A 25,426-nucleotide genomic window follows, 5' to 3' on the forward strand; every position below is an offset into this window, starting at 1 on the left:
TGAGTCAAATCTGAGTATGTTTAGCTACATCCAGTCCACGCCCCAACATCCCAACGTAATTACTAACTCTGTGAAATCACAAAGGGGTTTAAAAATTCAGAAAAAGAACTACAGTAGAGAAACGTGCCAGACTAGACACAATAGCACAGTATGAATTTAAAGAAGCCATTTGACTTTGTAAAATGCAAACTAATGGAAATTCCTGTTAATTTTCAAAAGAATACACCAATTGTGTGTGATTTAGCCTTATTTTATTCTAAAGTTTTACTTTCACTTTCTATAAGATACAGACTCAGTTTCAAAACATCCATTTCCCATGTTTTATTCCATCACAGAATTGCTGCATAGTTTTGCCACATTTGAACCCTCAATGTGCCTCATTTCCGCTACCTGTGTCTTGTTAGGGAGAGAAGCAAGAGAATGGTAGTACCAAGTTCCACTTTGAACTTTGTGAGTGCAAATTATACTAATTAGAGGGTCTCAATGTGTGCTTGCTTTATCGCTTTACATTTTAAATACAAACTGATATGTTTTGTTGTATCACCTGTCACTTTATAATTTTGCTGTTTCAACTTTTACGTTTCTGTTTTTTCCAGTTTCTGCAACTAAAACTTACGGGGGAAACATCAAAAAGAGAAAGTGCAGGAGTATCTTTTAGCAAATATTTTCCCTTGCTGTCTACATTGCTATTCATCGTCCCTGCTGGGGTGTTTATAGCATTTGAGCAGGAGGAAAATGTGGCTGCCAAAAGGTAACCTGTTGTACTAACAGGCTGAAGACTTCTTAAGATATAAAAGTTCCAGAAAGGCCTATTCTGTTCTGCATGACTTCCTCATGTCATATAGGCTTTAGTGTGGATTAAAGCAAGTCCATCAAGGTAGTGCATTCTGTAGCTGAAAATCAACCAAAAAAGTATTAATGTATCACCCCTTACATAGAAGTCAAGATGCTTTGGCAGTCTGATGCTTTAACAAAATACATTGAAGGAAAAAGCCTTTGTTGAAAACAGCGCCCTCTGATAACCTGCCCAATGCATTTGACTGAAATATCAAGGCAGGAAATTGTATAACAATTCAAAAAACATCACATATATATCTGAAAAATGTGTGTAATATTGATGTGGAGTCTAGACTTCACAAAACTAAAGAAACATCCTGGTTGTATTTCACTTGAATTATCCAAATAAGCCAGTCTGTGGAGGTCTGGTACAGGACATAAATGATAACTTTAAATTATTCTTTGGTTATCTCTAGGAGGATAAAGCACAAAGAAGAAAATGCAGGGCAGGGAGGAAGTGAAGACATTATCATAAAGAATTATTTGGTTGGGGGGAAACTTTTCCTGCACATCAATACACACATTCCTTAATGTGCTGTAAATAATGGTTGGAAAATTTTCTTTTTAAAAAGGAACATTTATAGAACACCTACTTTGAGTCACTAAAGCTGAAGGAATACCATTCATATTATATTACTACTTCCTTATGAGTTAAGCAGACTTTTTTGAGTTTCATGAAAAACTAGCCAATTTTTCTAGGAGAATGCATTCTATAGAAAATGTACTCCCAGCTCAAAGTTTCAACCTATGAAGTTAGCAAAACAATAACATGATAACAACAGCTTCTTTGGTCAGCTTGGTCATCCCCTTCAACTTTTTTCTGCTCTCCAGGGACTTTCAGCTCCTCTCCTCCACTGTCATTCTTACTCAAAGGTATGACTTACTTCACAGAGAAAACCAGGGTAGAGAGAAATTGCCCCCCAACCCACCCACTGAAATGACAAATCTTCTTGTAATCACACCCATCAGCTCCTCTTTCCCCAATGCTATAACAGAGCAGCTGTCCCTCTTTCAACTTATGGTAAATCTGTCTATCTGCGCAGTAGATTGTATCCCTTCCTGCCATCCCAGGCAATTAACACCCTGATTACCTTTTCAGTAGTTTAATGCCAACATATCCCCCAATACGAGATTCTATCCATTGGCATTCAAGAATGTTCACAAGTACCCTATCTTAAAAGCAAACATGGAAACCATCATTCTTAGCAAACTATCACAAGAACAGAAAACCAAACACCGCATGTTCTCACTCATAGGTGGGAACTGAACAATGAGATCACTTGGACTCGGGAAGGGGAACATCACACACTGGGGCCTATCATGGGGAGGGGGGAGGGGGGAGGGGGGAGGGATTGCATTGGTAGTTATACATGATATAAATGATGAATTGATGGGTGCTGACGAGTTGATGGGTGCAGCACACCAACATGGCACAAGTATACATATGTAACAAACCTGCACGTTATGCACATGTACCCTAGAACTTAAAGTATAATAAAAAAAAAAGCAAACATAAAATAAAATAAAAAGTCAACCTCCCTCCACACCTCTTCCTTCCAGAGCTATTGTCTGTCTCCTCCCCCTTAGTAGAAACTTCCAGAGAGAATTTTATCTTTACTTGTTTTCTCTCTTTCTTTACCTTCTATTGACACTTCAGCCCATTGCAATCTGGTCTCTAGTCCTGTTCCTCCATCGCCCCACTGAATGACTCTTGGAAGAGTCAACTCTGAGTAACCATCATACCACTAAGTCCAATTGCATTCCAGTCCTCATTGGAGTGGAACTCTTAATAATGTTCCACTCTTGTCCAGAGCTTCCTTTTAGAAACTCCCCCTCCTCTTGGCCTTCATGACAATAGGCTCTCCTGGTTTTCCACTTACCTCCCCAGCTGCTCATTCTCAAGGTCTTTTGTTAGTTCATTGTGGCAATCCAGGCTTTAAACGGTCCTTAACATCCTATCCTGGGTCTCCTGAGATTTCCTCAGCAATTTTATCCATTTCTTCCACTTCAATTGCCATTGTCTACAGGTCAGTGACTCACAAACTTAAAATCACCAATCCAAACATCTCCTCTGAATTCCTAACTCATTTGATTTTTCTCAAAGAGACCGGAAACTGAACCTAACCCCAATCAAATTCATGATCTTCCTTCCAAATTAACCTTTTGGTAGCGTCCCTTTGCTTACATGAAGGCAATTGCACCCATCAGTGGTGATGGCCTGAGTCTTATGCATCACTGTTGGTAACACCCTCTCCTTCATTGGCTTATCCACCACCATCTGTCCTGTTAGACTTTCTCAGTACATCTGGAATGCATCTTTTCCAATCTCCACTGCCAGGTCCTTGTTGAAGTTCTCCTTTAGATTCTACTATGGTTACTTCAGAACTGGTCTCTTCATTTCTTCCCTTGCGCCACCCATAACCCATTCTACAGGCAAATGCCAGAGTCATCTAATAAAAATACAAAATGAAATCACATTCTTTGAGAATAAATTCAACAATTCTTAACTGTTGTGGCCATTGTTTGATAATTTTAAAATTATTTTTTATTGATTTCTTTCAAAATCCCTTAAAATTTTAGCTACTTACATAAAACTATGATTAAATATTAAGAGGTAGCCACTTTTCTATTTTGGTTGCTCAAATTATATTTTAAAGATTGTCCTATTTAAAACAGTCCTTTCAAATTTTGAATATGTTCTCTCTAATGATGTCTTTATTGATTTGATGAGCGTTTCTGTTGGTTATAATTATTTTAATTTTCCCAATTTAAAAGTAATCCAATGAAGGCAAAATCATTTAATATTGTTATCTCTGACAAATAATATAGTTTTCAAATATGGCTATAACCTCTACTCTAGCAATGTTTTGAATCTAGCGTGATTCAAAATTTAGCGTTGTCTTTCTTCATCTTGTTGGTTATTAAAAACACTGTATTACAAAAACTTCACAATGTAACTTTGTTTTAACATTTTAGTTGGTAGTGGTTTCTCCAATATTTGATGAATTTTCAAGGTAAATTTTAAAAGGCTAAAAAGGTAGAATCAAAGTGAAGATTCATTTGTTTATTTCCTTCCTTCTCTGTCAGTACAAATCAAGGAGATGGACAAAAATGAGGCCCAGATGACACCCTTGCGTGACAGAGTCACTTGACAGAATAACCATGTTTAATAGGCTTATTTTAAACACTAGTTAATTAAAATTCCAACTTTTAATGTTTTTCCAGTTTCACTTCATCTATTCATACATTTCAAAACTAGGTTAGCTCCTACTAAAAATATGGTGTTGTATTGCTTTTCTGAAATATATGGGTTTGATGTTTTCAAAAAACTTTACTAGACTTGATGCAGTTTTGAACTATAAACCCGAATCTCCATATTGCATGAATCTAGAGTACTTTGAGGGTGTTAGTGGCTCAAATGGCTTTCTGGGAGCAATCGATTTCATCTATTTCTGACAAAGGGATGAGAGCCCGATGAAAGGAATGGAGCAATTACCACCCAGTCTACTCTTACTGATGGGCCACGGTTCCAATCTGACTCAGGGAGCCCCAGCTGAAGGCCCTATTTCTGCAGCACCCCCTAAGTGGGAGTCCAGGAAACTGGGCATTGCCCACTCACAGCCTCTGCAGGGCGTTCTGGGGCTGCAGTAGGGTACTCTTCCCTTCCCTGGAACTGGGTCCTACCAAGTCCAGGGATTTGTTCTATCAGGAAGAATAATGTGCTCAAGAGACCAAAATAAAATCAACCCGGGAACACTGCCAAATTCTTCCTCTGTCTATCACTTATTCTCATATAGAGCCGGCCTGTCTCCACGCTGGGGAATTGCAAAAATCTAAAACTGACCCCTCTCACCACTTAGTGGAATCCAACAGCAAAGGAAAAAGGTTGTTAGCAAGGACAATTTGTTCTGTACCAACCCACTGGCAGGCAATTCTCAATCAGTACGATAGGGCTCCATTACCCAGCACTGTGTGTGGAAACTGAGGAGTCTAGAAAAACCTCAGATCAGCTAAAACCAGGGAAATCAGAGGCAGAACTTAAATATGACATTTCCTTCTGAGTCCATAGTGCATCCCTTATTCGCTGGTTGGAGAAAGCTGGCAAAAGCGCTCATCTGGAGGCAGGCGTTTTCTGTGTGTTGAGGCGCGGGAGGAGCCATTCCCCTTGGGAAAGGCAGTAGGGAGCGGTGGGCACAAGGTCGGGGTGGGGGCAGTCGCTCCGGAGTGCATGATCCGGTGGCTTTATTTGCTGGCCTGGCGGGTCTAGGCCGGGAAATGCACACTCAGCAGGGAAAGGGGAAGAGAGATTGGCGGCAGTTTTCCAAAAACAACACAGCTCAAGTCTCCCGCGTGTGCCCCCTCGCTCACCCCGCCGAGGCGCAGAGCGATCCAAACGGGCGCCCCGGAGCGAGCGCGGAGGCCGGGTCCCCCCAGCACGCAGGCGGGCCTCGGAGACTCCAGGCCGGGTGGCCGCAGCTCCCGCCGGGTTCCCCTTCCCTGTCAACCCGCCAGGTCCTGAGAGGCGCCTCTCCCTCAGAGCCTGGACCAAGGTCGCTTCAGGTCACCCTAAATCTGATGATGCCTCTCACCCGGCACAGCAAGGGGCTGGGACTGGCGGGGCTGCACCTGGGGAGGCGGCGACTTGCGCGGGTAGTAGCCGAGAGCCCGGGCTGCCTCCGTGGCGCTCGCTCCCCCGGGGTCTGCGCTGGGTGCGGTCGGCGCCCCTGTCTCGCCTCCCGCCTGCCTGGGCGCGGGGCTGCCCACGGCTTCGACACTGCTTCTTCCGCTCAACGCAGGCATTTAACTCCCAGCCCTTCGGTACCCACTTCCCACTCCGTGCCTTCCAGGGGTCCGACAGCTGCGAAGAAGGAGGAAACTGGCAGAGGAAGGAGGCTCCCGGGGGGGGCCGAGTCTCCAGCTAGGCGACCGGGAATCCCGGGGCTTGTGGGGAGGAGAAGACAGGCTTGACCCTGGGCGAGAGAGTGGCGAGTGCGGGCTCCGCGGGTGCACCCCCCACTGGCCTGGGACCCGCCTGCACCCCGAGGGACGCGCGTCACTGCGCCCAGCCCGAGCCGCGAGCGCGCAGTCCTGGCCTGGCGCCCGCGCGCCTTGGGCTTTCTCCCTGCCCGCCCCTTTTTCTTCCGCCAAAACCTTTGACCAGAGTCTCCTTGCCAGCATTCCTACCACCCTTTGGCCAGCTATTTGTGCCAGGTAGGAATCAGGCTGCACTTTGGCTGTGTGTGTAGACGCCAATCCCCAGGAGGTGTGTGACCTTTTCACCTTACCCACAAACTCCCTGGGAGGTGGCCCGTGAGCATTGACCCTTCTCTGGGGACTGATCGGTGACCGCAACCTGTTTGTTCCCTGAAATGTCCTTGCTTTTCGCATCTACACACGCTTCCTGCAACAGTTCTCGGAAAACCCTCGGAAATGGGCCTGGGGGGCATCCAGCGGGCTGGGGACACGCGCCGCTGTGGGAAGTGGGGGTGGCAGGAGCTCGAGGGCCGGCGTGCACGTTGCCTGTGGCTGGGAGCGGGCACTGTGAGGGCGCAGCCAAGAGCACCCCTCCCCCGTCCCTCTTTCCCTCCCTCGGGATACACAGAGAAACGGAGGTCACCCGACCCCTGATTTCCACACCCCTCCCTAACACCTGGGCTCCCAGACAAGGTTGGGTGGGGTCGGGAGGCGCTTGTCCCTCAGCTTGGAAGGCGCAGCACCTCCCCCCTCCGGTGTTCCCTCTGCCCGAGAGGAACGGGCACCAAATCTCGGGAAACAATAAAGCCTCTGAGGCGCGCAGAGGGCACCCGGGAGCGATCGGCACCCAGCCGCGCGCCCTGATGCGGGCCAGTAAGGCCGCGTGGGGCTGTAACCTGGTCTCGCCCTCCCGGGCGGTCTGACTTCGCTTCACACCGAAGCGACACTGCCACCCCTCTCCCCGCTTCGCGGTGTGGCTTCCACTCCAGCCCGGCTTTCCCCTCCTCGCCCTCCAGTTCTGGGCGGAGGCGTCCAGGGGTGCCCCGTGGCTCCCCGCCACAGGTCTCAAGCTGGCGCGATGACGAGTGGCAGGGGGTGACCCCGCGCTCCTCGCCGCCGCGGGCGCGGGCCCCAGGATTTGAAGTTGCGAGAAGCCGCCGCCACCTCCCGGGCGCTCAGCACTGCGCGGCGGCGGGATCTACGCCTCCAGGAGCTGCCCAGCTCTCCCTCTAGGGGTGCAGAGCGAGCACGCGAGGTGGGCTGGCCAGACCCCGCGGCTGGCACCGACCTCCGCGCCCCTTCCTCCGACGCCCGCACCCACGCGCCCGGGGCGCAGACTCCCAGCGCCTTCCTTCCCGCGGAGATCCCTGCAGAATCTCCGGGAAAGACAGACAGACGTACGGGGAGAGCACTCGGAGGGAAAGTTGTTCCTCCCAGTCTCCTGTCAGGCAATTACAGGCGAGCCCGAGCGGGGAGAGGGGCGGGATGAAGCGAGGGAAGGGCTCTGGAGTGGGGGGAGGCCGCAGGAGGGGAGGGGGGGGTGCAGTTGGTGAAACTCCTCTGTCTCCCGCTCATCTTTTCATTGCTCGTTCCTCTCCTTCCCGCAGACACCCGGACCTCCCCTGGGCGCCAGCTCCGCGGCTCCAACGAGTCCAGAAACAAGCCGGATTTTTTTTTTTTTTCTTCCTGGAAATTGGCTTTGGTGTGTGTTGCACTACCTCCCTCCTCCCCCTCTCACCCACAGTCCCCCTCCCTTTTTTTTTTTTTTTTTTTTTTTTGAGACATGGCCCGGGCAGTGGCTCCTGGAAGAGGAACAAGTGTGGGAAAAGGGAGAGGAAGCCGGAGCTAAATGACAGGATGCAGGCGACTTGAGACACAAAAAGAGAAGCGTTCCTCTCGGATCCAGGCATTGCCTCCCTGCTTTCCTTTCTCCAAGACGGGCTGAGGATTGCACAGCTCTAGGCGGAGTTGGGGCTCTTCGGATCGCTTGGATTCCCCTCTTTGCTGCATTTCCCCCCACGTCCTAGTTCTCCCGCGTCTGCCTGCGGACCCGGCGAAGGGAGAATGGAGAAGGGGCTGCCGCTCCTCTGCGCCGCGCTCGCCCTCGCCCTCGCCCCGGCCGGCGCTTTTCGCAACGGTAAGTGACAGGCGGAGGCGCGGGTGACAGTGGCGCCCAGGCTCCCAGCTGCCCGCCCCGGACTGGGGCTCAGGCGGGGCTTCCCGGGATCAGCCGGGAACAACCGACTCCCGGGCGAAGGAAACTTTTATCTGGGAGGAGAGATGAAGAAATGAGATCAGGCGGTTTAGGGCAGGAGGATTTCAGGTCTTTGGGCTCCCTCCTGACGTTGATCGTTGGGCTGCGGGGCTTTTCCTTACCTCTGCCTCAAGACAGAGCTGCCTACCTTCCCCGATCAGCACGCCAATTATCTTAATAATGTTTCCTCCCAAAGGCAATTAGAAGAGACTCCCTTTCAAAAATCTGATGGCTGTTGAAAGTTAATGAACACTTTACCAGGAGATCTTACTTCCTGGTTCCTTTGCTGCGCCCCTAAGCCGTTTCCTCTGGTGGGTGATGGCCAGAGATACCGGTTTGTGGGTTGATGAAACTCCCTCCCCCGCCTTTGTACATCTTCCCTAATCTGTCTGGAGTATGACTGAAAGTTACATGGTGTCAATACAGGAATCTGATATATACAGTGTAAGGCACCAGGATATCTGAAAATCTCTAAGCTAGTTGCAGCTTCCACTCAGCTTTTAAAACCACTCACTGTTAAGTAAATGAAAAACTATACTGGGGTCTAAACAGTACCATGTAACCTAAATAATGTGTTTTAAAATGGGATCTGGTTGAAGGCATGTTTGACTTCACACTGTAAAGTAAGTGCAGGCAACGGTATGCAATTATCTTTACAGTAAGTCGTCAGCAATTGTTATTAACTAATGATCAAATATTTACTTTTGTCTGGCTTAGATTTCAATCACAGTAATTAGAAGAAAAGAACATCCACTACTTACTGTGGTATATTGTTTTAATAAGAGACCGTGAGTGGAGGGCCTCATACCAACAGGAATTTAAATCACATCTTTATGATGGAAGTTAATCTCTCTAATATGCTTTTTCAAGGTTTTGTGATTTCAGCAATGGATTTCCCTCAGCAGCTACTAAGCAGTATTCTAAAGAGATGCTTAAAGCAAAACACATGCAAAAAAAATTATGAACATGGAGTTCAACTTATTAGTGAACCCAAGTTGATGGCATTTTTCTATAATCTGGCAGGAAAGCAAGATACAAAAAAATTATGAATGTAGAGTTCAATTTATTAATGAACCTGAGCTGGTAGCATCTTTTTATATTCTGGCAGGGAATGAAATAGCTTTCTCGTCCAACTGAAAGAGCTCAAATGGTTGGACTAGAAATAATAGTAACCCTGTCCTCCACAACTCTTTGAGACTAAATCCATAGCAGGGGTGTTCATAAGATAGATTTGAAGCTCAATGCAAAGAGCTATCAGACTTTAGGTTGTGAACTACACAAATATATATGCAGTACACACACACACACACTTCTTAATTTTCTTACCAGAAATGTGGGGAATGCTGAAAATCTGGCTTTAGTTGGTGAGCTCGACCAGCAAAAGCCATGTTGCTATGCTTGAAGTGACCAGAGCCAGAAAATGCCACTGTAACTCAGCAGACCTCTTAAAGCCATGTCCACCTCCTCTAAGTAACCAGTGTCTGCTAAATTAATTCATTAACCTTATTTAGGACTAATGGTCCAGAGTCATTAGAAATTGCTCTTTCTTAATCAACTGCTAGAGAGATTTAACAGAGCCAGGGAGTCTAGCAGTCCACATTATCTTATTACACTGTCACTTTCTCAGAAGTCACAGATTAAAGAGCTCTGGTGTGGTACCAAGTCCACCTAAATGTCTTCTGAAGTGACTCTGCTGAGTGACTAGAACCAGGGCTGTTTTATTTCACTCCTGTAACAGATGCCAGACACTACCATGATGTTTGTCCAGAGCTGGAGGAGACTTAATGAGACAAGGTCACTTTCCAAGTTTTCTGCACATTCAGAATAATGCAAGAGTCTCAGTAGAATCACATAACAGAGTCCAACATGATCATGAGCTGAGATTTTGAACTCCAGTTACAACATCATTTCTTCCTGGCAAACCTTACACTTTTACAATCCAATGCAAAGGAAACCAGAATAAGACTACCCCCAGTCTAAGGAACAAAGTCAAGCACCTAGTGATTGAGAAAAACAATATAACTTATATTGTCTTCTTTTTTAATTTATGGGAAATGATTTCTGTGATGCATGTAGCTTTATGCATTTTTGATGTGCACTTTATCTTTCATTTCCATTTGACCTGGTTTTCCTGTAATAAAATTCTGTAGATTTATAAATTCATGCTGAGAGCAAAGAATGCCATTCTCTTTCCACAGAGAATCTATTAGATGCAGTGTTAAAATCTATATATACCATTACTGAAAATCTGTGATTGATAGGCTTATATATTTCACTGCTTTCATACCTGTTTCTCTTGTATAGTTTATGCACCAAATTTTTATTGCTCAAAATTAAGCATCAATAAATGTGTCAGCATTTCAGGCTGAGGTGCTCCAGTATGAAATCCATCATAAAATGTGACAATGAGAATCTATGCTGAACAATAAGGCAGTCCAGAGACGAGTTTATTTGGTTTATTTGGCTTCACTTGAGCATTTTTGAAATGAAGGCTCAAAACGAGTTAGCTCACCTTTCCCAGAATGTGAGAATGTGGGTTACCATATGTGATACCCACACCTGTGTGGTGGGTTATTTTTCACCCAACATTTAGGTAATTAGAATTAATGCCATGTGGCTATTTACTTTTTTTTTCTGCCCCTTTGCTTTGATCTGATTTTTAAGAATGAACAACTTTACTTGGAGAAGTAAAGCAGAATTATTTCTGCTTCACCAAATATACTTTGTTCTCTGTTGATTTGGATCTCAAGAGCAGAGATAACTCAAAATCACTTAGATTTATGGGCAGATAAAACAACAACAACAAAAGGTTTGGCTTTAAGCCAATCAAAGACAATCCCCACTGATCAATGACATAGACCAGGCTTATCATCAAAAAACAACACAAGGGGTCGAACAGCATCTTTCAGTCACTTTCCACTTAGAACTTGCTACTTAATGTGATTACACTTCTTGGGGGATAATTAAGTCTAGCAGAAGCTCCCAGGGGACCATGTTAACATCAATTGAGGGGATTTAATGTTTTTAATGCTAGAAGACCTTTTCCTTAGGAAGAAACTTCGTGGCCAGGCGAAGAGTCCTCTCAGATCTCAGTTGGCTTTCTGCCTGAGTCAACCTTCCTGAGATCAAAGAGTGTTTTTTTTTGTGGAGTGTTGCACTCAGGGCCACACGAAGGACTTACGGGGACCTTCTAAAGTTCCCCTTAAAAAGGTAGGGAATGTTTAATAACCGGTAATTTATATATAAAGCTAGATTACCTAAGAGATTGTCAGGAAAGATCTACTAAAATCTTACTTTTATTGCAGATAAATGTGGCGATACTATAAAAATTGAAAGCCCCGGGTACCTTACATCTCCTGGTTATCCTCATTCTTATCACCCAAGTGAAAAATGTGAATGGCTGATTCAGGCTCCGGACCCATACCAGAGAATTATGATCAACTTCAACCCTCACTTTGATTTGGAGGACAGAGATTGCAAGTAAGTGGGAATGTGTTTGAACAGGGCACCACAGCACCATCTAGTGGTCACGCCTGTCTACGGGGGGGGGAGTCAATGTGTACAATGGGGATTATAAATGGATCCAGGAGGGATTCCAGTCTCAGCCAGATTATATGTCAATGGTATAGAAATTGAATTACGTTAAGTGATTTCTGAGTTTCCCAAACCAGGAATATTATAGTTAAATGTGTAATCTCTCATACTCCTTCCTGTTAGCACTTTTGGTTTGGGAACTCTTTTGTTAAGAAATGTATACACTATGTATGTTTCTTTTTGCTTTCTTTTTTTTTTTTTTCCTGGAAAGGGGAAGAGTTAGAAACTCAAAAATCTCACTTGCATTTTTATGAAATACAGTGGATCACTAATATATATCGCATCCACAGATAGTGGGATTGGAGATCTCACTGAAATACATCAAACTGTGGCATATCTTATGATTAAGAACTGCATCTTACTAAGTTTGACATGGAAAAAGCAAATTGTCATTGAATAATGACAATTATTCTTATTAAGTTTGACATGGAAAAAGCAAATTGTCATTGAATAATAATAAGGCCTACATGATAAGCCAGATGAGGGGTTTTGTAAATGGTGGATTACTGATTAAAATACTTTTATGGAAAATGTTAGAAAATAATTGGTAAGACACGATGAATACAATGGGAACTCAAATACACATCAGTGTTTCATCCATCTGCTTAGTCTTGCTATCTCTTTCTATTGTTAAGTTTCTAAACATTAACTTATGCCAGATTTCGTTATTATGAAAGACATTCTCACTACGAGACAGTCGAAATTATATTTCCTCACTTTATGTGAAAGAACTGGTATGTGGATATTGCTTTTCACAGTATCGAAAGTATGTTTTTACCTTGCACGTAGCAGTCCACTCGGATACATATTTGCTGGTCTCTCTTGACACCCAACAGACCCCCTGTCTTTGTCTTTTACACGTTATCCCATTCTGACACACTGAAAGTGGTGTAGTCTCCAGAGACTTGAACCTGAATATCCATCTTTTATTAAGTTTGTACCTATATAAATAGTTTTATCAAAGAAAAATAATCAATTTAAATATCAATTCTAAAGTGTTTCTCAGGGACTGAGAGGTTTTTGCAAATTTTAAAGTGGGTCAGTTTGGTGTAACTGTATATGCTATCTATAGACTACTGCTACCACTAGACCTAAATATTATTTTGCAAGTATATTCATTGTTAAAGACAGTCTATTTGAACACACGTTTCTTTTGGGAAAGAACAGAGTAATATCAAAATCTTCCTACCTGTAGAAAGCGCTCAACAACCTGTTGAGTTGGTATAGTAAACTAGCTTTTCATGGTCAGACAGATGAGGCCATCTGGTTCATTCAACACTTTGGTGCCTAGAGAATTAGTATAAATCCATAGGCTGATGATCAGTTTCCAAATAATCAATGTATACTACAGTGCAATAAAATTACACCAATTCCAATTTCATCTTTGCTTTGTGATTCAGAAGCGCTTCAGGGCATTATATTGACTTTTTAATTGTATATGGAAGTTACCATTAATAGTGTTACAGTGACTGCTTGGAAACAAAGAGTTCATTGTATTTATTTATTTATTTTGCTAATATTCTTTATGGTGGTTTTTACAGTGTCAATCACCTACACAACCTGGATACTTGTTTTCTATTATATTTGATATACTTCATTATTATTATTATTATCAGTAGTAGTAGTAGTAGTATTTGCTTTTTGACCATGTTTAAACTGCTGTAGGAGAACTTCTGGTAAAACTTACTCAAGTAATAACATTATTCCAAAAAATAAAGTGATGTTAGAATTCAATAAACTGACGTTTACTAATTTCTAATCTGGAAATCATGACCATCAATACATGTAACATAATACTTAAAGAATTCAGAATAATCACTAGTTATTGGCAGTGGTGTGGTGGTAAATGTTTAACAGCTGGCTCTTTGGAGAAGACAAGTCAAGTCCTGATCTGTATGTAGCACATGCCAATTTCTGTGGTGTAAATACTCTCATCATAGCCAATTTCAAATTACCCATGTGATGTCACTGCCCAGACTAGCAAAGAAATGTGCACAGTTGGTTCTTATGAGCTGTTGGGCACCAGATCCAGCACACAACAGTAGTAGAAATTTAAGAAGGGAAGCCAGTTGAATCACTTAATATATGTAAAGGGCTTACAATTCTATTTGCACATTTCTTCTGGGAAAGAACAGAGTAATATAAAAATCTTCCTACCTGTAGAAAGCACTCAACAACCTGTTGAGTTGGTGTGGTAAACTAGCTTTTCATGGTCAGGGAAATGAGGTCATCTGGTTCATTCAACATTTTGGTGCCTAGAGAATTAGCATAAATCCATAGGCTGATGATCAGTTTCCAAATAACCAGCATACACTAATTATTACAACAGCATCTCACACTATTAAGATAGTGTCTAGCTTACAGGGGTGTCTAGCTCACAGTGGTGTCTAGCTCACAGTTAACCTTAAATAATGTTTTGTCATATCATGGTGTCAGGTAGAGTATGAAGGGATTAAAGGAGCACCTTTTTGGTTAGTTTTCTTTTTTAAAAGTACAATAAAGGATTATTGTAATTCACAGAAAATGACAATTTTAGTGATATCAGCAAAGTATTTGAGAAACTGACATGACCGAGAAGATGTTACCTAACAATCTTATGATGGTGACTTTGCTTTTTTAATGCTACAGAGTAAGGTGATTTCTTAATTGTCCCAACTGAGGCTTTGCTCTCTGTGAAGGTGCCATCTCCTGACCAAAGTTGAAAGGCTGATATATTTAGCCTGATGAAGTCAATGGAGATTAGATCCATGGAAAATATCTTCGCGCTGTGTTTTGAAGTGTTGCAATGTGATCTTTTTATCAATGACAAACTCCAGAAACATACAGGAAGAACAGCATAAGGCACTCCTTTCACTATCTATCTAAGCTGATTCATATGAATGACTCGTGCTCAGTGCTGAAGGGTGCATTTGAGATTCTACAAATGTGGCAAAATACTTACCTCCTTTTGCGAAGGCTCTGAGATGAATCCACTGTTCTAAATTTTACAGGGGATTGGAATACCCCAAGAAAACAAAAAACAAAAACACGGGAACACCAGAAATTCTTTGAAGAACAAATTCATAGACTTCAAAGTTTAGATTAGATTCCTAAACACATAGTTTTGTTATTAGGGTTTTTTTTTTTTTTTGTACTTTATATCAGGCTATTTACAAAAGTGGATTTGAAGTGGCACAAAACTAGGCACAGTTACCACTCCTTTTAAGAACAAACTATTCATCTTATTTAAGATATTTAATACTTTTCCTTGTTTCAGCTACATTATATGTCTGTTGGCAGTAAAAAATATTTGCTATACTGATGTCATAGGGCTACTAGTAGGATCAAGTAGTAGATAGGAAAGCCCTTTTAAAAGGTAAAAGTGACCCTCAAAATAAGTTGCCATTATTATGATATCTTTAACAAGTTGGTGATTGTTAGAGCATTTGGAAATATGAAACTAAACATACGTCAAACTAAATCTGTTGATCCAGTAATGAGATGATTCGCACATGATACACCCTGCATTTTCTGTTGAAATGGTCAGTGCTTGTACAGTCAACTTTCACCCTGAGAAAGCTTAAGAAATCGATGTCTTAGCACATTTGCTTATTGTGAAACACCTTTGAAATCCAAGTAAGCAGTTTTCTTTTGCAGAGTATAGGGATGGTTAAGTCATTAGACCAGCCACATAGTTCTGGCAGAAGAAAAATATTTTTATTCAGATTTTTATTGTTTTATGTATAATTAGGTAAAAAACATCATTTCATAATCTTAACAATACAGTATACAGTCACAACTTCTCATGTGAATAGCACCAAGACTGACCCAGTTCACAAGAAATTCTGGACCATACTTTGCAAAATGGTTGTTAAGTTTTTGCAGTGGCTATCAAAGGTGGATATTTCATTAGGAAAATTAAATGTGTAAGTTGTGCCCCAGTTAGTTTTAAAATGTAACATTCTGTGTCTATGCCACCACTGAATGAGGTTTCATTTCAAATAAGCATCAGAACCATAATACTATAACCCCTTAATTCTTTCATTGAACAAGAATTGGTGTAAATCAGTCAGTCAACAGAGCAGTGGAGCGTCTGTCTGCAGGGCTAACACAGGCCTGGGATTTCTAGCTAGATATATGCATGATTTTATTATTCAGTTGAGAGGATTCTAGAGAATGCTCACCGAAGCAGGTGTTGAGGGAGAGGAAGGAATGTTGATTTCTTTTTTGCCAGCAAAATCCTGCACACTTGTGAAGTGTCAAAACATAATTAAAAGTAGAAAAGCAACAAAGAAGTGACCAGTGGAGAGTTCTCGGAAAGACATGTCCATTGCACATTGAAAATGACTTTCAGTATTTTCATTGAACTAGTTAGATCTTACTCCACTAAAGTTTTTCTTCAATGGTAAGGCAGACATCTTGAATCTCATAAAAGTTTATATCTGTATAATAAACAAGAATGTCATTGATACGGTAGTTAGAATTTATGAAACTTCTCCAGTTTCCCAGCAATGCACACAATCAACATGATAATTTATAATGGTTTGTGACAAATACTGCTGAGCAAAGAGGTGTGTGGTTACATTCAGATCAGATGTCACCATCCAGGGAGCAATAAACATTTCACAGACATTGGGTTAAAAACATTAAGGAAATGAATGCAAAGCTCTAACAAAAGTCTAAAAAGGTGGTAGCGTTGGGGGAATCAAACCCAGTAGTGCTTTTCCTACCGACAAGAAGAAAATCTTACTTACCGACTTCAGTGTCTGATTTGAAGTGCTGTTTCATATCATGGCATAGTTGCTTTTTTCATCTATGATTTAGATTCGTAATCTCTCCTATGTGTAACCAATAATAAGCATATTTTTCCTAACTCAATGCATTCAAAGGCTGATTGCATTCTTGTAACTTCATAAGAAATTTAACCATAGTGAAATTATAAGCAAATAGAGATGATATTCTTTTCAGAATTTTGTTGGAATAATTCACACATTGTTTCTTTAATGCTACTTGTTAAATTACCTACATTATTACAAACTTTGAAACAGTGCTAATGCCTTTTATTTTCAGAGGATATAAACTTATGGAATGAAAAATAATCTGCCCCTTGGTTTCTCAAATCTGATTATTCCTGCACATTTACATTTATTCCTGCACATTTGCACTTATTGGCACTTTTTGGAGTATAAGTTCCATTTTCTGTTTTCCTGAGTAATATTTTCTGTTTTAATCTTTCCTTATTATTATTAGCATGGATTTTTTAGGATTAATTTGGATTTTTTTAAAATGTTACATTAAAATACTATTTATCTCAATCACTGAGTTTTTGGCTTTTTGTATCCAAGAGAAGTGCCTCACTCTAGTCCTGTATTTTAGAGCATCACTTACACTAAAACAAAATCCTTGTTTTATGGGAAACGGAATTTTTTAAGTCAAAATACATCTCTATTTTCCATATGAAATAGAGAATATTTACCTTTAGTAAAGTATAATATATATTCAGAAAAATACACAACACAAGTATAAGAGCTGATAAAATTTTGCAAGGTGGATACATCCATGAAACCAATCTCGAGGCCAACATTTCCAGCTTCCTAAAAGCCCTCTGATGTCACTTTTAGTCACCAACTTTTGCCCTCAAGGGCAATTGATGTCCTACCTTATGCGACTTCATTTTTATACATTTCAAAATCAGGTAAAACTAAACTAGAGTCTTAGAAGTTTTTATGTACCGGCCAGGCACGGTGGCTCACTCCCAACTTTTGGGAGGCAGAGGCAGGTGCATCACTTGAGGTCAGGAGTTCAATTGAAAACAGCCTGGCCAACATGGTGAAACCCCACCTCTACTAAAAATACAAAATTAGCTGGGCATGGTGGTGCATGCCCGTAGTCCCAGCTACTCGGGAGGCTAAGGCAAGACAATCACTTGAACTTGGGAAGCAGAGGTTGCAGTGAGCCGAGATCTGTGCCATTGCACTCCAGCCTGGGCAACAAGAACAAAATTCTGTCTCAAAATAAGAAGCCTGTGCGTACTATCCTTGAATATAGACAGTGAAAGTCTTTGGAGTGGATATAGAAAAAAATAGACACTATTTCTAATCAAAAAGCAGAATCCTACTGATGCATTTTCTAATTATTTTCAGTGACTACTGAAGGAAATATCTTGTCTTTATTTCAAAGTTTTCAATCTGGAGCCTGCTTTTTATGCAGGTTTTCTGTGCAAGCAAATTCAGAAACATCCTCCTTTGCCTTATTTTTCTTCATCTTTTTATTTCTGGTTTTGATCTCTAGTGACTTCTCAATATGAGAGGCACCGCCACCAAGCTCCAGTCAGTTAAAAAACTATTGGTGGAAGAATGAACCCTCCTCACAACAACTGCAGGCCAAAGTTGCTACTACTACTTGCAGCATCCTTGGTTATTACTCAGGCAGATAACTATCTACTTTCTTCCTTTTGATTTTTTTCCCCATTAGCACTGAATTTAATTTGAACAGAGCCTCCAGTGTTTAATAAAATTAATTTACTTTATTATTCTTTAGTATAAGCAATCACATTTGATCATAATGAATTTTGAGTATTACGAGGTTGTTTTGTGTTAGGCATTTCTGTAATTTAAAGGAAGCAACTTTTGCGAGTTAAAGGAGAAGGCTGGTTGAAATCTTATCAAACTGAATCAACATGTGCATGGCATTTCCAACGAGATTTCACTTTAGGGAGCAGGCACTTAACTGATCCAAGTGAGACATATGCCTTCAGCCGGCATGCACATTCTCAGCTCCTTTCTTTCCAGCATAAAACTTGATACTTGCATGCCTGCTGACATGGATCCACAGAAGCACACACACAAACACATATGTGTGTGTAAAGGAAGCTAAAAAATAAACGTAACTAATTGCAGTGGTAGTATTCATCCAGGCCGATCATTAAGCCTAAAGAAAAACAAGAAACAAAAATTCATGTTTGGATCAGGTTCCAAATGCCTTTTGCTTGGTTGTTCGTTATCCATCCTGATTGTAAGAGTCAGTGGCCTGGCAGTTCATTGCACCTTGAGAGGAGGGTTCCCTGCTCTTCTCTGGTTGATTGGCCTGTATCTGGTATCTAGAGCAGTTAGTACTGTCTTATGGTTGAAACAATTCAGAATCTTCACAGATAGCTTAGGAAGTGGAACACGTTCATTCAGAGCTGTACTAAGTTCTGCAGAGGAGCAGAGGAAGAAAAACAAAACAAAACAAAAAAAAAAACAGAGTATTTTGGCTTCCGTCTCAATTCCTTTGTAGAGTTCAAGTTCATGAAGAACTTTTGCCTTGTAACGTGGTCTTCCTCCTCATCAAGCCCAGGTCTTTATTGCTAGATCTTCTTTGATAAAGATGTTGCTTTCTTCTTTAATTTAAATAATCATAGAGTGTTTGGGAAGGAATCATTATGACTGTTTTTTTTTTTTTTGAAAAAACTATTTATTTAAAACATAGAAAGATGGGTGTGGGAGGGACTTCTCACTATGTTGCCCAGGCTGGTCTCGAACTCCTGGGCTAAGCCATTCTCTGCCTCAGCCTCCCAAAGTAATGAGATTACAGGCGTGAGCCACTGTGTCCAGCCTATGCCAGGCTCTTGCTGTTGAGTCTTCAATATGTGCCCACTATGGGGATGAGAACTCACTTTTCTCTCATCCTCATTTGACAGCTGAGATCCCTGAAGTTTGGAAAAGTTCTATCAACAGAACCCAAATAAACAGTTCCTGCCTCACAAATCTTTCTGTCTTTGTGATCAAAGTCACACTTGGATGTGTCTTATGAATGAGGAAATTCTCATAAAACGTTACCAGCTTATTTTTTCTTCAAGCAACTCTTTTATTAACAAGTTCTCAAGAAAGTTTAAGTATCAACCAACTAATTCTGAGGAAGGACTTAATTTTTAAACTTTAAGTTCAAATTAAATAAGCACTTGTGAAAACTGTGCACAGAAACTTTCAACCAATTGGTGGTTTTCCACTCAATTGAAGCTTGGCGGGAGTGGTGGCTCAGGTCTGTAATCCCAGTACTTTGGGAGACGGAGGTGGGAGGATTGCTTGAGGCCAGGAGTTCTAGGCTAGCCTGAGCAACATAGCAAGGCCCTCTCTCTACAAAAAATAAAAAATTAACAAATTGTGGTGGTGGGCACCTGTAATCCCAGTGCTTTTGGGGGCCAAGGCAGGAAGATCGCTTAGGCCAGGAGTTTGGAGTTTGAGGTGACAGTGAGCTATGATCTCGCCATTGCACTCCAGTTTGGGCAACAAAGCAAGATTCTATCCTTAAATTTTCCGAAGAACAAATAAATAAAAACTTGCTTTAACTTAGGAATGGAAATCCTGGGAAATAAATGTCTAAATTCTAGTGCTTTTTGTTGATGGAGTTTAAAAGCACAAAGCACATATATATACAATGTTTATTTAAAGCCTAACAACCAGGCCGCACGTGGGTTTGATCTGTTCAACCGGTAAAAGGGCATATTAGATACCACTGTGTCCAATGCTTGTTCTTAGGCCCAGAGGTAAGAAGGCCTCATTCCCCTCCAAGCGCTGGTCATTTACTTAATCTCAGGTAAATAGCAGGGAAGTGTTCTTCTCCCACGGCTCCCTCATTCATACAATTTCGATTCTTACATTTGTCACGGTGGCTCTGTAAGGGTTAAAGGGAGACTGCTCAGGCACTGGGTTCCGCGGAGAAATGGAAGAGTGTTTTCTGAGAAGAAACAGATGCTCCAGTGTATTTTGTTTTTATCTGGGCGGATACTTTGTACAAGCAGCCAGCCAGGTTGGAGGTGATGGCCTGCTGCTTCTGTGATAGACTGCTATGTCACGGAGAGAGTTTCCAGTCCCAGGCTGTAAGAGGATGCTAACTGTCTCTCAATTCCAGTTCTTATATTTCTCCGGAATAGCCGAAGATGGCAAAGGCCAGTCGATATAGTCACGATTCCAAGTCCTTTTCTGGCTCTCTAACGCTACCAGCGGGACAACTATTATGCAAGATACAAGCAACCTGGGAAGTGGCATGGAAAGAATTAAGACGTGGTCAAAATCTTAATCTTACATAGATCACTTCAAAATATTTAAAGGCACTACATTCTTACATTTAAAGAGAAAAAGAACACACACTCTCGACTCAAAGATTAAAAAACAGACACAAGTCTCTACAAACCTGGAAGAGCTGAGGCTGACTTGGTTTGATGAGAGATTAGGTTGTTTAAGATGTGGTAACCCCTGGCTAAGATCACTGTTTTATCTTTTTAAAAAAATCTCAGTTCATAGTTGTCTGTCTTTTTTATTCTCAAATAAAGTGAGAAAGTGGACATTTATTTGTTTACACATTTGGTCACAGAAAAGATGGTAAAAATAATTCGAAACGTAAATTTCTAGTCAGGCGCGGTGGCTCACCTATAATCCCGGCATTTTGGGAGGCTGAGGCAAGCAGCTCAGGAGTTCGAGACCAGCCCGGCCAATATGATGAAACCTTGTCTCTAGTAAAAATACAAAAATTAGCAGGATATGGTGGCATGCACCTGTAATCCCAGCTCCTCAGGAAGCTGAGGCAGGAGAATTGCTTGAACCGGGAAGCAGAAATCACAGTGAGCTGAGATCAGGCCATTGCACTCTAGCCAGGGCGTCACAGAGAAACTCTGCCTCTAAAATAAATAAATAAATAAAATGTAAATTTCTAGATCAACTCACTGTTTTGGAAAGATGGCAGCCAGTCAAATTGACAAATTCCAGTTAATGTGACAGTCTGACCATAGCACTCTCTGTAGAGTCCTCATTCTAACTGTACAAGTGCTCATCTCCCTTTTGGGTGGCAGACTCCAGCGAGACGAAAGCCATGTCTTACTTACTTATATTTCTACCTTTTACAGTCCCACAGAATACTTTGCACATGTAGACACTAGTTTAAACAGCTGACACTTGTATTGAACTCAAAATGAGGTATATGAAGAGTCGAGGTGAAAAACCGCAATGTGTCCCTGAGAAGCATCTGTGACCCACAGTAGGTCATACGGAGAAGAGATCACAAAAATTCAGCAAAGAGAGAGTGAAAGGGACAATTTCAATAACTGCTGAAGTGGGTTGTCCGTCTGGATAACAACTTTTCAGAAGGCACTTAAAGACAGCCACTCCCTGGACGTTGGAGTGGATGGCTGCCTGTTCGCATTCAGAGAGTCTGGCCACATCCGCTCCTCCTCACTCCCTCCAACTTAATCAGAGGCACTTGACTTTGAATTTTGGGGCCTCTGATTCTCAACAGCAGGGGTAAGGGCTACGGATTGTCTGGAGAGAGACTGGATTCCGGAGTAGGATTTTTTTTTTTTTTTTTTGACAGAGTCTTGCTCTGTCGCCAGGCTGGAGTGCAGTGGCCCAATGTTGGCTCACTGCAACCTCCAGCTCCTGGGTTCAAGTGATTCTCCTGCCTCAGCCTCCCGAGTAACTGAGACTACAGGCACGCGCCACCACATCCAGCTAATTTTTTGTATTTTAGCAGAGATAGGGTTTCACCATGTTGGCCAGGCTGGTCTCAAACTCCTGACCTCAGGTGATCCACCCACCCTGGCCTCCCAAAGTGCTGGGATTACAGGCTGAGCCACCGTGGGGCCCCAGAGCAGGCTTTTACACATGCCTGGCATGCCCCCTTGGGTCCAGAGTTTGTTCCTTCCGGTGGGTTCCTGGTCTTGCTGACTTCAAGAACGGAGCCCTGGACCTTTTTGCAGTGAGTGTTACAGCTCTTAAAGATGGCACGGACCTGAAGAGTGAGCAGCAGCAAGATTTATTGTGAAGAGTGAAAGAACAAAGCTTCCACAGCATGGAAGGGGACTCCAGCGGGTTGCTGCTGCTAGCTGGAGTGGCCAGGTTTTATTCCCTTATTTGTCCCCACCCATGGCCTGTTGATTGGTCCATTTTACAAATCTTTAGCTAGCTACAGAGCTCTGATTGGTGCATTTTTACAGAGCACTGATTGGTGCATTTTACAAACTTCTTGTAGAAAGGTTCTCTAAGTCACCACTGGACCCAGGAAGTCCAGCTCTTTTCACCTCTCACCCTCTTCCTTGATCAGTTACACTGTGGGAACAGGCTGCCAAGCCTAACTCAGATGTTTGGAACATATTTCAGCCCTGGCTCTATTAGAGTTCGTTATATTACCAAAGCTGTGCTAGCACCTTCCTCACTGCTATTAGGTGGGCACAAAAGTTCCTGTGGTTTTCGCCATTGAAAGTAATGTCCAAAACCGCGATAACTTTTGCGCCAACCTAATACAAAGGGTAGTCCATAATTTTATTTTTCAGGGAGGAGTGGCACTAAGCTAAGGAAACAGTGAGGGATTTTGTTTGTTTGTGTGTTTAGTACTGATTGGAATTGTCATTTCTGTTTTCCTTAGGAAACAGCTTTGCATTCTTCTTCCCGTTTATCCCAATGTCAATTTCTTTGTCCGTGTCTGGGGACACTACTGAGTAACTATTAGGATACATAGGTTCAGTCCTTCCAGACATCCCCACTTCCATCTTCAGCTAATCTAGCAACCTGATGTGTGTGTTAGTTCATTCACGCAAACTGGGGATTTCGGATTGTCAGGGGATCCTGTTAGCAGCTCCCTGTGCAAAAGAGTTCTGGTGAATTAGGGATGTGCGTTACAGTCGCACCTCTGCCATTCATTCTTGTCTGTGAGACTGGAGATGGGTCATATGGGCTGGGTCCCAATACGTGAATGGCTCATTGTGGCACCATCAACATCACAGATTTGACAATGTTAACCAGTACAGCCCAGGAAGATGTGACAATGACCAGGTTTCCTACATCAGAGTCTGCCTAAGTAATGCCACCTAGACACAGCTTTAATTCCGAAACAAAAGTGCTTTCCTTTCTCTACCTATCTCAGTAACACAGTGTTGATGAGCTAATGTAGATGGAAGTGTCTTATGAATATAAGAGACATACATATTTATAAATAATAAGACCTAGGTATTACTATAACAGGAAGTGCATCCGCAGGTTTTGTTCCTTAAATAAGTTCAGGCTGTAAACAATAACGTCTGCATCCTTAGGAGGAGACACTTATAAATATTTCAAAAGCACTGAAGCACTGCACATACGCACAATAGAGATAGTATCTATGCTCAGTGTGCATTCAGTCAATGAGAATTTCTGAGTGTTCTAATAAGTTGACCAGTTAAGTTTCTTATAATTGCAGCCTTCTGAAGATCTAGATGGATGGAGTTTCTGGAAAACCTCATGGAAGATGCTATTTCAGTGTCACAAACTTGATGATAATAGCATCAATGACTTTAAAAAATATTATTTTTTCATGTGTGCTTGAGGACTTGTAAATATGTTCAGTGCATTCAGACCATAAGCCAGCCCATACTTAAATAGCAGTATTTAAGCCAATAGCTTTGTGGTTATTACACAGGATTGCCAGTCCTTGCCAATCAATTCAACCAAATAGTGGCATTATGTTCCTTTCCAAGAAAGAGAAAATGACATGGATTTTGTAGCATAAATCCACAAGGAAAGGCAGCTGATTAATAAATGTTTTTAAACTCATGTTCCATTCACATCATTTCCCCTCTATTTCTAGTATCCCCTGTCTTCTGACCTTGCTATCTCCTTCCCGCATTTCTAGTTATGACAGATTTTCCAGTAGTAGGGAGAGGAGTTGGTTCTTAGTGGAAACAACAAGAAGCATGCTTGCAGGAAGAATCCTGGGATCATGGCAGAGAAGAGGCTACTATTGTAGCTCCTTATCCCCACCTCACTATGTGGTACACATGATATCTGCAATTCTTCAAAAGCATTCTCAGCCCTTCTTCACTTCACATGGCTACAGATGTGGCTGGGAGATCCATCAGAAGGGATTGGCTTTCTTTCTTGTGGGACTGTTATGGGCCTCTGTGGGTCAAATGGATTCTGTAGGATTTAACTCTTTGTGAGTAGCAAAATTCTTCTTGGACCTTGTTACCTTGCAAGCAACTATTTCATATATATATCTCTCTCACCCTCTGTCTCACTCTTTTTCTCTCTTTCCTATTACTGTCAAGGTATTGAAAGTGGTGACTGCAGTTCAGAACTCTACTTTCTTACTTAGCTGTCTTCAGCATAACAGTATATAACTTCAGCATAACATTGCCTCCAGTGGACTGAAACTGTTTGCTCAAATCAAATACTCCAGTGACTCTTCTAATGCTTCAAAACATTGGCCAATTCTTGGCCCTAATTTCTCCAACCTTTGTGCAACCTTATACGTAATTGGCAACTCCCCAGTGTTGGGACTTTCTTCTCTCCTGCATCTCATGATGCTGTGCCATCTTGGTTTTCTCCCCACTTCGCTGACGTCTTCTCTTTTTTGACTCTGTTTCTCCTCCAACACTGAAATGTAGGCATTGGCCAGGGTTTTTGCCTTTGCCCCAAATCTTTGCTCTCTAAATACCCTTTTTGATCTCAGCCACTAGGCTCAGATAATACCTAGCTTCCTGGATCTGACGTGAGCATTGGCCTCAGACTTACAGATTCTTTCTGGAGGATGTTGACCACCTGGAGGACTGACCATTTCCTAAATTAAAAACAAAAACAAACTTTGCATCTTCCTATGCAAATGACTTCTGTTCTGCCTTGTCTCTGTTTTACCGATTCCTTCATTTCTTACTTATCCAAATTTGAAACTCTGGAATGTCTCCTGATTCCTATTAGTCCCCCACATCTAGTCAGTTTAAAGGCCTCTCACTTATCTACTATGTCTCTCCTATCTCTTCTGTTACATTTCTGCAGATATTTG

General features: G+C 42.1%; 1 protein-coding gene across 6 annotated transcripts in view; it reads left to right on the forward strand.

Moving 5' to 3' along the window:
* Window positions 1-7,358: 7,358 nt before the first annotated feature.
* NRP1 (neuropilin 1) overlaps window positions 7,359-25,426 on the forward strand; it is a 157,785-nt gene continuing 139,717 nt past the window's right edge. For all 6 annotated transcript variants that reach the window (XM_033208422.1, XM_033208426.1, XM_033208427.1 and 3 more), the window contains exons 1-2: window positions 7,359-7,948; window positions 11,371-11,545. In XM_033208422.1, coding sequence (XP_033064313.1) covers window positions 7,876-7,948; window positions 11,371-11,545 — 248 coding nt within the window. In that variant the 5' untranslated portion in view covers window positions 7,359-7,875. The remainder of the gene's footprint in view (window positions 7,949-11,370; window positions 11,546-25,426) is intronic.

This window comes from Trachypithecus francoisi, unplaced genomic scaffold, assembly GCF_009764315.1.
Source record: "Trachypithecus francoisi isolate TF-2019V2 unplaced genomic scaffold, Tfra_2.0 Lachesis_group9, whole genome shotgun sequence".
NCBI lineage: Eukaryota > Metazoa > Chordata > Mammalia > Primates > Cercopithecidae > Trachypithecus > Trachypithecus francoisi.